The 12,050-nt window shown below is 39.4% G+C and overlaps 1 protein-coding gene and 1 long non-coding RNA gene across 2 annotated transcripts; one reads left to right on the top strand and one right to left on the bottom strand.

Moving 5' to 3' along the window:
- Positions 1 to 2,383: 2,383 nt before the first annotated feature.
- LOC148842146 (Subtilase family protein) lies at positions 2,384 to 5,397 on the bottom strand. The gene has a single exon (XM_088957910.1). The coding sequence runs from the start codon at positions 4,859 to 4,861 to the stop codon at positions 2,510 to 2,512; it is 2,352 nt and encodes a 783-aa protein (XP_088814036.1). The 5' UTR covers positions 4,862 to 5,397; the 3' UTR covers positions 2,384 to 2,509.
- Positions 5,398 to 7,271: 1,874 nt separating this feature from the next.
- LOC148842145 (uncharacterized) lies at positions 7,272 to 8,862 on the top strand. Its single transcript, XR_016103690.1, has 2 exons — positions 7,272 to 7,393; positions 7,791 to 8,862. It is a non-coding gene; the product is annotated as an uncharacterized LOC148842145 (long non-coding RNA).
- The last annotated feature ends 3,188 nt before the right edge of the window (positions 8,863 to 12,050 follow it).

Raw genomic sequence — 12,050 nt, 5'->3', positions numbered from 1 at the left:
TTGTGATTGATGAACCTTTGTTCTATAGAAGCTTTTATTTTTCAAATATTTAGCCTTTAATGCCTAAACTCTTTACAGGATTTTCTTGTAAACTTTACATCCTCTACTATTGATCCATAACTTGGAGCCTAAATATTTGTCATTGAGACTCATTTTCTTCATACACATAATGTTCCTTTGGGACATTTTCACTGCAGAACATTGCTGGTTTTTGAAATTTTACTTATTGCCCTACCATCTCTCCAAACTTCAACTTCTTAATTATTTCTTTCACCTTCTGAACTTGAGTTGGTTCAGCCTCGCAGAATATGAAACAACGTGGGTAATTGAGGAAAATAGGAAATAGCCATACGCCATTTCATTCTTATTCTGTTGGATATTGAGTGTCAAATGTTTCTATCGTGTATTTCTAATTTTCTATGAAGATTACATCAAGATGTTCTATGATCAGTGTTGGATGTACGTACCAAGAGGATCACAAGTTCTATTAAAAAGGGTGACTTAATGGTGTGATCAGTGGTGGCAAGGCAGTTCCACCTCACAGGTACCAATGAACAACACACAATCACAAACGAAATCTAATTCCTATTGAAATCCACCCACACAAGATGGTCCCTGTGGCTTCTATGAACTGCGGGACGGATTGAACATGTCGCCGATCCAGTGGATCCCTCATCTCATAGATGGCCTGGATTGGTCATAATATCCCTCCACGTGACAAAAAATAGGAGGGTCACAGGGTCGATTTAACATCTATAAACCTAATTAAGAAAAAAAAAAGAAAAAATACAAATGATGGTCCTGGGCCCTTGGCTAAGCAAGAGCTGGGCTCTTGCCTATTAGGTAAATGATGGTCCTAGCCCCATTCCGGCACCAGCCCACACCAGCCCATGTGGTAGAACCTTCTTTCAGCTCATGCCAAGGAGTGTTCCAAGCAGCACTTGGGACTTGGAATTAGGGCTGACAAACAAACAGTGTTTTCTCTGAAATTGAAACCTGATCGACGGTGATGTGGATTCATTCCGTTTATAATTGAATCGAAAGCACACCCACCGCATCCGATTTGTAATTTAAATAAGGCTTAGTTACTTAAATGTACCCTATATACTTGAGAAACAGAGAAACTACTTAAATGGTAGGGGTGTAAATAGTATTTAAAAATCTGATTTCCAATTCGATATTCGGTATAATCAAATTAGATTCGGATAATTCGACTTAATGGTTGAAGCCGGATATCTTATTCTTATCGAATAGTTAATCGGATTCGAATTCGGATATGATCTTATTCGATTCAATAAATATCTAAATTCAATCGATTATTTAATTTTTATATATAATATATAAAATATTTTGTATAATTTTTATATATAATAATTAAGTTATATAAATAATTTATATATTTATATATTTTATATCAATAGAATATTTATTTTATATATTTATTAATTATCTAAAATAATTAATTAATTGAATATTCAAATATTTAATTAGATTCAAATTCAGATTTTGAACATTTGTCAGATATAAAATCAAATTTGGATATTGGATTTTCTAATCAGATTCGAATTCGATCTGTTTACACCCCTACTTAAATGTATTCTACAAGAAATTCTGTTTCTTTTTCTCTTTTTAGAATCATTGTTACACAAGTGCTGATTTCGTTGTATTTGGACTAGAATGATCGGATATGGAGGTTGAATAAGGTTTTAAAAGCCAGTTCGGAATCAGAATATTCTGACCATCGGTCCGAATGAATTGCCTGTTCCAATGGAAAAAATAATAATAATAATAAAAAGAAACGATTAAAACCATTAAATGGATCAACAGTTTTATCATCCAGGTCAACAGATCGCTAATCAATTAAAAAATTTTTGGCCAGAGTTTAGATTTGATGTAAAACAGATCGGTTCACAGGTCAAACGGTCCAAGGGCCTGAATCAACGGCTGTTCAAAAAACATTGGGGTGAATGTTATCCCATCTTATCATCTCATGTCCTTCCTTACTCCCTCTCCTCTGACTAAACTCAAACAATATCTACAATACCAGCCTTGGATCCACTAAATCCAAAATATGTTAGAATCCAAAGGACCAAATTCCACTCCATCTTCCGCTAACTTTGGTAATTAAAATCCTGTTGTTTTGATTCATTATGCATGAGAAACGGAAGAGAGATGATCAGAGCAGGATTAGATTTTCAGCGTAAAAGCAAGTTGGGTGTTGGTATTTATACTAAAAGACTGGTAATTAGGTCCAAGTTTCCAACAAGTTATTTTGAATTCATTTTGTTCTTGATATACATACATATACATTTGAATTTTTAGTGTATATGAATGAATAATCAAGTAGATTCCAATTCTTTTCCTTGATTCTGGGTCTTTCCAATTCCAACGTAAATAAAATCCAAGTATTTCCAATTCCAACATGAATATTAAATACCATCGTCAGATGATTATCCCTACTCCCTGCACGGCTAGACCACTACACTAGTACTAGTATATTGATTAAAATTCAAATGGAAGACACCAGCTCCGGCTGCCACCAGAATGCAATTGGGCTTCTCACTCTGTGGCTTCCATCGCTCCACTCTATCCACCCAAACTTGGACGCTGACGCTGTACGCTCCTCCGTCTCATTTGGTGGGACCACACTCTTGAATGTTATCTCATACGACTGCCTCTCTTCTTCTCCACTAAACACAAGCTTACTCGGCGAAACACTTATCTCAACCGAATCTGGACCCCATACCTTCGCCTCGTATACCGTATCCACTGAATCTCCCACGTTCGTAACAACTCTCCTGTATTTCACCACATTTTTCCCGCCGTTCAATTTAAATACCACAGAGAAAGATGGGTAGTTTAGATCCCCAGGACTAGGTAAGCTCTGTGCACTGCAATTCACACTTGTATTGCCATCCCTGATGAAAAGCGCGATCATCTTCTCGTCGTATCCAATGGAGCAAAGGAATCCCACGTAGTCATTCACGCTTATATCGTATACCAAACCCGGATCAAGGGCTCTATTTGGGTCTACGTGTCCCGCTCCATGTACGAACGGTGTTGATTCTTTCCCAGTTGCAAGATCCGATATATTCTTTCCTCCGTTATCCAGGTTGTACGCTGTCGTCATGAGGGCAGACTTTAGGGTAGCTGGGGTCCACTTCGGGTATGCCTTCCGAAGCAAAGCGGCCAATCCACTGACGTGCGGGCAGGCCATGGAGGTTCCCGATATTATATTGAACTCCACTCTTCTCGGGTCGATGTCCAAATCGGTCGGCCCATTGTACCCGGTCCATCCGGCTAAGATGTTGACGCCGGGAGCTATAACGTCCGGTTTCAGGATCTCTGCTGTTTGATAGTTCGGACCACGGCTCGAAAAAGATGCCACCTTTGGAGCCGAGGGTGAAGCCCCAATCACCGTCCCTCGGAACACTATGGTGGCCGTTGGCGAGGGATCTGATCTGATGTAGTCGCGGATCTTGTCTCCTGACGTCTGACCCACCGTAGTCGCCGGGAGGAGATGAGAATCGGCTATGAGCTCTTCGCCGCTTTCGGCCGTGTTGGCCATAATCATCCCCGCTCCGCCGGATATCTTGATGGCACTTCCCTTCTCGACCCTAGCATTACCTCCCCTGTCACACACGACTATCTTCCCGGCCACCTTCGTCGGATCAAGCTTACCCGGATAGCACAGTCTGCTGCCGCAGTCTGCGGCATACACGAGAGGTAACAGATGACCCGAATCGCCGAGCGGATCCCCGGAGTATAGCGACACTCCATTGAAGACTCTCCCATCGCCAAGCACAACATCCGCTGGAAATTCCCTGTCGATGGTTGACGCTCCAACGGTGATAATCCATGGCGCAATATTGACGGCGGTGTACGGTTCCGGCCCAGAATTCCCGGCAGAGCAAGAAACAAGCACGCCCTTCTGAATGGCGCCAAACGCTCCGATGGCGATAGAATCATGATAGTATGGAGGTGCGTAGCCGGTCGCGCCAACGGAAAGAGAGATTATATGTACGCCATCGGCGATGGCATGATCCATTGCGGCTAAAATATCGGAATCAAAACAACCGAGTTTCCAGCAGACCTTGTACGCAGCGATTCTTGCCCTGGTAGCCATGCCTCTGGCTTCCCCCACCGCGAACTTATAAAACCCAGCTTCTCTAACGGCTGCTCCGGCAGCTGTGGATGCCGTGTGAGTTCCGTGCCCTTCAGTGTCCCTCGGCGATTTCGACTCCACCGTGTCGTTCATGGGTCTTCCAAGGGCAGCTTCGTATCCTCTGTAGAAAGCTCTTGCTCCAATGATCTTCCCGTTGCACGAGGAGGCCGGGAAATCGGGGCCGGTCTCGCAGGTGCCCTTCCATCCGGAAGGAATTTCGGATAGGTCGGAGTCGTAGAAGCTGCGACGCTCAGGCCAGATACCGGTGTCGAGGACACCGATGATGACATCGTCGGCGTAGTCAGAGTTGGGCCATAGACCGAAAGTGTCCGCAAGGCCGAGGAAGTGAGGGGTGCGGGTAGTGTGGAGTTGGTGGGGACGGTCGGGGAGGATGGAGAGGACGCCGGGTATGCGTTGGAGCTCGGCGACCTGAGATTGGGTGAGGTGGGCGGAGAAGCCGGTTATGGCGTGGTCGTAGACGTAGAGGATCCTGGTGGAGGGAGGAGATTGAGGAAGAGAACGGAGGATGGAGCTGTACCAATGGTGAGATGTGAGGTATGGAGGTCGGTGTGATTTTGACACGTGGACGATGAACGTCTGAACGCCATGGAACGATAGCGTGGGAGAGATGGTAGTAAGGACCACACATAAAAAGAGAAACACGGAGTTGATCATAGAAGGCACCGAAATGGCCATGACGGTGGCCGTAGCCTTCTTCGGTTCTGCTTCAACTTCCTTTTTATCGTCGGCGTGGTGGTGGTGGTTGTCCGGTGGAGGAGGATTTACACACTCTCCTCAATCATCGTCAACTCAATAAAAAAGCGAGGACAGAGAGAGAGAGAGAGAGAGAGGAGCTATCGCATCGCATCGCGTCCATTTATGTATAATTGTCCACGTCGTCTTTCAATTGATTGGATGGGCTTTTGTCTTTATTTACATCAGTACCCTTAGCCTTTCCGGTATAATGTCTTCCCGGCATCATCCTGTGTAGAGATTTTTCTAGGAATGAGGATAAGCCAATCTGTTATATTTATATATACGTATACGTAACCCTGCAAAGATTCAAGTTGTAGTGGTGGGATGTACGGATAAGATTATCCAACCCCAGCCAGAATTTCATCCTGACCATTCTCGGGTGTTTCAATAATTTTCATAGGATACCGCCACAGGAAGGGGACAAAGGTTGTAAGGGCAATTTCGTAGTTTGAGTGTGAGATCGGGATTATTTTGTGTGTCAAGTCAATTACAGTGATGTCCTGACGCTGGTTTTTGTCCCGAAAATGAATGCAATAACATGACCCAGTAAATCGAACGGTGTGATTTGATCCACGTAAGAACGTGGTTGTTTGTGGGGGTTGGGGTTGTTTGGTCTCGTTTATTATCTTGGATTTGGCATCCGAGTGATAGTCCACTTAATCTTGTGATATTGCCACATCGTGTGTGATGTTCGGGGAATCGGGATCACAAACGAGATTTGAGTGGCAAGAGCAAAAATTGCATCCTGCACTTGACTGTAACGCCCACTACCCCCGAGTTCGGATCTCCCAGAACCTTGCATACTGCACAGACCCAAAAGAAACGCAAATGAGAGTTCGAGACGAGGATTTGCCATTCAACAAGGGAAGTTTCCAATTGAAGCATGGTATTTGGCGTTTACGCAAATAACAAATCAAGTGGTTGGAATTTGGACACTAGGGAGAGAAGGGAAAAGGATTTGTCCTTGTGGCTCCCTTTCCTCAGCAATACCGGATTAGATTAGCAGCTACAGGCTACAGCTACAACTCAGTACTCCTCATTGGTAACTGATGGATTTACATTAAAAGAAAGGGAATTACAGAGCAAGAGACCCAACAAACAAAAAAACTAAACAGAATTTGAATAACCAGAGCGGATTACCTAATTGATAAATTTCTTTGTGAGCTTGGCAGCTTGCTAGTCGGGTGTTCATCAAGTAGGTCCATTTTAAATTTATATGTTGCGTTTTTTTATTTATAAAAGTGGGTTTTAGACCTCTTTCCCATAAATACAATTGTTTTTTTTTTTATTTGAAAAAAGCAAATATAAAATAAGTGTGAACGCAAATATGTAGAGTATAAAACGGTTCATATAAATTGAAAAGTTGGATTAGTTTATTTACTTCTTTTTTATTGATGTATTTTTACATCTTATTATCAATGTAAATATACATTGATCTATCATTTGTCAATGCATAAATGTAATGTTGCCAAACACGCAGACCAGAGTGCAAATTTACCATAAACCAGGATTTATACTCCATTTGCATCATTTCCAAACACAACTTTAAGTCTGTGTTTGGTAAATTTGCACTGATACAAAACTTTTGTAGCTCAAATGATTTACGTGCAAATTTTGTTTCAAATTTTATCTTAATTTGTTTAATTACAGTAAAAATGAAACAAAATAAGATTTGAAACAGAATAAAGTAAAACCCAAAATAAAATTAAACCAGAATTTGCCTTTCTTTTCGTTTGCACTAAAGTGCAAATAAGTGTATTGAGATCTTTGCATGAAAAAATTCTGAGACTCAGTTTGGAAGAAATACAAATACAAATATAAAGTGCAAACGCACACAAAATATTACAAAAAACAAGGTTTTGTATTGTACAAATTTGTATTTGTACTCCTTCCAAACATAGCCTAAGATTTTCTTTAATAGTGGAAATAACAGGATCTAGGGTTTTATTGCGAGAAGGAAAATGTGTTACTTTCAGCTCTAACAACTAAAGTGTTCAACATTATTTTTCGTGCTGCACATGCACAATTTTTTTTTTTTTCCTTTCTTTCCGGCCTTTCTAATGCAAGTAGGAGGGCAATTTGATGGTGTTGTTTTTGCTTCGCAAATTCTATACTAGATTTGATCCAAACCCAGGCTTTTATCGTCTAAAACATGTACTTGAATTGGAAAAACCAGGACCTGATAAATCAGATTGGTTTTGGGATTGGGATGTTTCTGTCCAATTTGGGCGGTGAAGATGCCCCCTGCTCTATTAGAAAGTAGTTCACTACTTCACTCTTCAAAGCTGAAGAGCAGACGCAACCATGTGAGCAGATCATATTTAAGGAACAAAGATGTAAGCCTTGCTTTATTCAACGAGATGTGAGTGAGAGAAAGGAACTTTTTTTGGAATCATCTTGATGCTGTGTTTGGTTGCAGTGCAATTTTATTTGCATCAGTACAAATGTATGAGAGTACAAATGAAAAAAAATGTAAATTTTGGTTTAATTTTGTTTTGGATTTTACTTTATTCTGTTTTATGTCTTATTTTACTTCATTTTTAATTCAAACAAACAAACAAAGTAGGGTAAAATTTGAAACAAAAATAAATCAAAACTTGCAGCCAATTTGCACTATCATAGCTTTGCATCAGTACAAATGAATTTGCACTGTTTGTAGCTGCAATCAAAACTTGCAGCCAAATCATTTGCACTACCATAGTTGTTTAATTTGGAAACCCAATCCCCATCTTAGTTTCAGTGCTTGAATAATGTATTTAGTAAATGAGTTGTAGTTTGTCATTCTTGTGGTAATTGAGTTTTTCTTTGCTTTTTCATGTTGTTATGTGAATGCTAATAATCCTGAAATTTTCAATATTGGTGGCAATAGGTTTCTAATCAGAGCTCTAGCTCATTATACTTCATCCGTTCAAACTTGTTGGCCAGAAACCCCCACCAACCGGCAACCACCATGAAATCACATAAAGATTAATCGAAGCAGATGATTCTCTTGGAAAGATGCTATTCTTCAGGCAAAGGATAAAAAATTCAACGCTGCTGAAGCTTGGGTGGGCTGCAGGAACATAGTCGACTTTGATGTTTCTCAAAATGCCCACCCACAATCAAGTCATTCAGTTCAACAACTTTAGCCCATTATATGGCCCAAGATGGCTTCTGGTGCCGAGGTGTTTTCTTCAGCCTGAATTGCTGTGTTTTAAGTTGAAATTCTGTAGGAGCTAGCCATGCATATAGGTCCTTTTAATAAAAGGATTGGACTGGGGATGTTAGAAGTTGGGTGCATGATCTCAGACCGAATATTTCGCTGAGTTTGGCATCAGGGTTGGCTTAAGATCCGCTTAATTATCATAGTACGCCATGGATGTGGTCTGGTAGCACCCCTGTAATCGTTTTGCCGCTAGGACCACTGTTGGATGACTCTGGTCAATTTATTAAAAACGGTCAGTGCCAGTGGTGGTGACTATGATGCATGCTTTTTTATAAATGATGCTGATCAGCTTGTCAATGCATATGTGGATGAGGGTGTTGCCGGATCAATTGATCAAGATCAGGCGCTCTCCTGTAATTTCTAACCGGTGAGGTGTTTTCCGGCCACCTAGGAGTTGCTCTTCTCTCTGGCGAACAATTTCATCACAATAATTCGTTGCAGCGGCCTGCAAGTGGTTCAGACTTCAGCGAAAACTATGCCATTATTCTCGATGTTTAGAAGGTGTTTGAAGAAGTTGCTGCTGCCGTTTGAGTCGCAGTTTACAGAAGGATGTTATAAGAGTTGGAATTAATATTATGATGGGTGGCATCCCAGGGAATTACGTTTCTGGTTACTGAAATGCAGTGTATTCTTCAATTTATATCTCCTAAAGTCTCTCTCTCTCTCTCTGCACACATGCATCCCTTCTCTTGAAAAAGATATTCTTATCAAATATTGTCATTTTCTTCCTTACTAATGTCTGAGTTCTGTGTTCCATTAATAGTTCAGTGCAGAGTTCTGCCGTACTTTGTAGATAACTCAATTGGAGCAAAGAACTGATTTTCTTCTGTGTGAATGGTAAGAATGCAAGACGTGAGGCTTGGAGTACAACCGATTGGTTCTTGAGATTGAGAATAATAGAATTAGGATAATGCCTATTCATAGATAAAAATAGAATCGAAAAAAAGGAGCTGAAAGATAAACCAGATTTCCAACGGGAGCCATCAAAGCTCTTATAAGTCGGTTTATTGCAAATAATTGAAATTCAGGAAGTGGGTCCGAAGAACAGAGTTTTGCGACTTAAAATATATATAATCACAAATGGGGAAAAAACATAGAAATCAAGGAACAGTGATGGAATCAGGAATTTAGCAGTGAAGCTCAACAATGGTGTTTGCAGAAATTGAAAGCCGGAACAAAGGAGGGAAATCCAGACCTTTGGCTTACAACAAAGAAGGTTATACACCTTAGTTTGGAAAGAGTACAAACACAAATATCTACAGTGCAAATACGTACAAAATATAAGGTTTTTCACTCGACATATTTGTATTTGTACTCCTAAACTGAGTCTTAATTCCAGAGATGGTTATTATTATTATTTTTTTTTTTTGAGGGAGAAAAACTGCAGACAAGAGTGTCAACCGACAAGAGATATTGGATTGGACCAGTCCAGTCCAAAATATTTATTAGGTTGGATTGGACCTGGTCCATCCATAACAAATTTAAGTCAATATCTAGTCCATTGATATAAGATAAGAATATAGGTGTCGATGGACCAGATTTAGGTTGAAACCAATCTAAATAAAAACAAGTTTGAATAGATTGAATTGGACCGGTCCAAAATATTCATTGGACTGAATTGGATCTGGTCCATTTATAATGGACTCACATTGGACTAGACCAAATTGAACAAAATCCAGTCCAATTGACACCCTAATTGCAGAGACCATGTATATAGCATAAACCAGCTCTTGAATTGGCAAAGATGGTGGTCAAGGCGTTATAAATGATCATGGAAGCCATTAGAAAACCAAGTGGGAAGCCGGACACGACAATCTCAGCTAAAATGGCAGTGATGGCCAAGTCTCAGTGTGATACTTCATGTTTAGCCCATTTTTTTTTCCATAACCTAGTTTCTTACAAGTTAAACAATTAATCACTTTTATCCATATGTTTTATTATTCGAAAGGACAGTTTTATCTTATAATATTTTGCAATTTTCCCCTCAGATGAAAAAATTAGTTACCCACATAGGGCTTATTATAGGAAAATTGATTTATCTTACAAACAATTATCGATACATCATTAAAAACGATCAACCAGCCCCAATCTGATTGGGGAGGATCAATAAAATGACAAAGTTGGATCTTTAAAGCAACTAAGCAAGTAACTGATGTCACATCTTAACAGCATATATTATTAATACAGGGTTATGTTTTTAAGTACATGATGTTATTTAAGTCCATATTAAGCAATTTCTAAAATTGGTATGGTTGTCTTTTTTACCATATTCTTTTTAGGATGTAACAAAATTTTCACGTGCATGCCTACCAGTAGGCGATAAATTTGTCAGTCCAGTTTGTTTGGACGGACTGTGTGTTCCCATCACTCAAACAATTGATTACATCGGCATATTTATTTTTAGGAACAATTAATAGACTCTGAGTCCGAGTTTCCACCAGCCGATCTCTCTCACCAGCTATTCGAACTCAGCTCTTGAAAAAGTCCTTTTGGTTCGATTCGAGCCGATTATATACATATAAATATACAATTAATTGTACAATATTTATTTATTGTACAATTAATAAATATTTTTTATTATATACATATAAATATATAAATATATATAATAAATAATTTTTATTACATATAATAATATTTTATATATAATATTTTTATTTTTATGTATAATAGTAAATAATTTTTGTAATTCTTAATTTTTTGCATGTAAAATAAAAAAATATTTTTATATATATAATTTTTATTTAAAAAAAAAAAACTCAACTTATAATCGAGCTTGAATCAAGCCAAACTCAAACTTACAAGTTTCGAACCGAGCCAAACTCGAGTTCAAATCTCTAACTCAAATCAAACTCGAACTCAAGCTCAAGCCTAACACAATTTCAGCGAGTCAAACTCGAAAAACCAAATATTTGGCTTGGCTCAACTCAAATCCACCCCTAATTTCCGACCATTTTCTAAGATAAACATCCACTAGACATTATCTAATATCTTAGTTTTTTCTTTAAATACCTGTTGATGATTTTTCTTACTGCAACTTGCAGCATGTGTTCAATTAAATGGGAGTGTAAGACTGTAAGTCAGTCTGTCAGTTCATATATATATATATATATATATATATATGATTCACTCAACTTGCACAAGCAAAATCACGTGGTAGAGGGTGCTGCTTGCCCGCATTTTTTTCCATTCCCTAATGCCATTGGCTATAGGGGTTTTTATTGTTCAATCCACCCTAGAAATCTGAGCCGCACCTCCATGTGGGATGAATTCTGATCGTGGATCCGTACAGGTGGGATGAATTCTGATCACGGATCGATGCCAAATCTACGGACGGGATAAAGTTTATAGGGGCTACTAATAGACTTAATTTCAGATTTCTGATGTGGACTGCTTTATCCCTGACTTTTTCTTCTGAAAGGACAAAATCAAATCATAATATTGACGCAGACAGCATTTACCAAGTGTAAGACGGCCTCTAAGAGTTCAATGGTAGCTGAGGCTCACCTCCCTGAATCGTTGCCATGACAAAAATGGTCCGGACCCATTTGAAGGAGAACCGCCAGCGCCATTTGGATCAAGATTTAAGCAACTTGTGAAGGCCCTAACTCTCATACCCAAAATCTAACCCAACTAGTCTAAGTTAGACTGGAGGAGGCTTTAAACTCTCAAAATTTGCTGCCACAGAATTGTCAAACGACTCCAGAAACCCCTCCCCATTACCGTAAGCCAAATTGATTGTCAATTGCTTATACTAGAAATTAGAAACCAGACTGTTATAGATAAGGTGGCGTACATTTGTAACCTCTTTTCCCATTGCACATTTCTTCCCCGACCTCACCCCTTCCCCACCCCCAAGACTTTATCTTACACAAATCATCAAAATCTTATCCTAATATCCCCTCGGAATAAAGACAACTTCAA

The sequence above is a fragment of the Nelumbo lutea genome, chromosome 8, assembly GCF_056320005.1.
Source record: "Nelumbo lutea isolate HS-2025 chromosome 8, American lotus-T2T, whole genome shotgun sequence".
In the NCBI taxonomy this organism is placed as follows: Eukaryota; Viridiplantae; Streptophyta; class Magnoliopsida; order Proteales; family Nelumbonaceae; genus Nelumbo; species Nelumbo lutea.
This window is presented reverse-complemented; position numbering and strand designations above follow the sequence as displayed.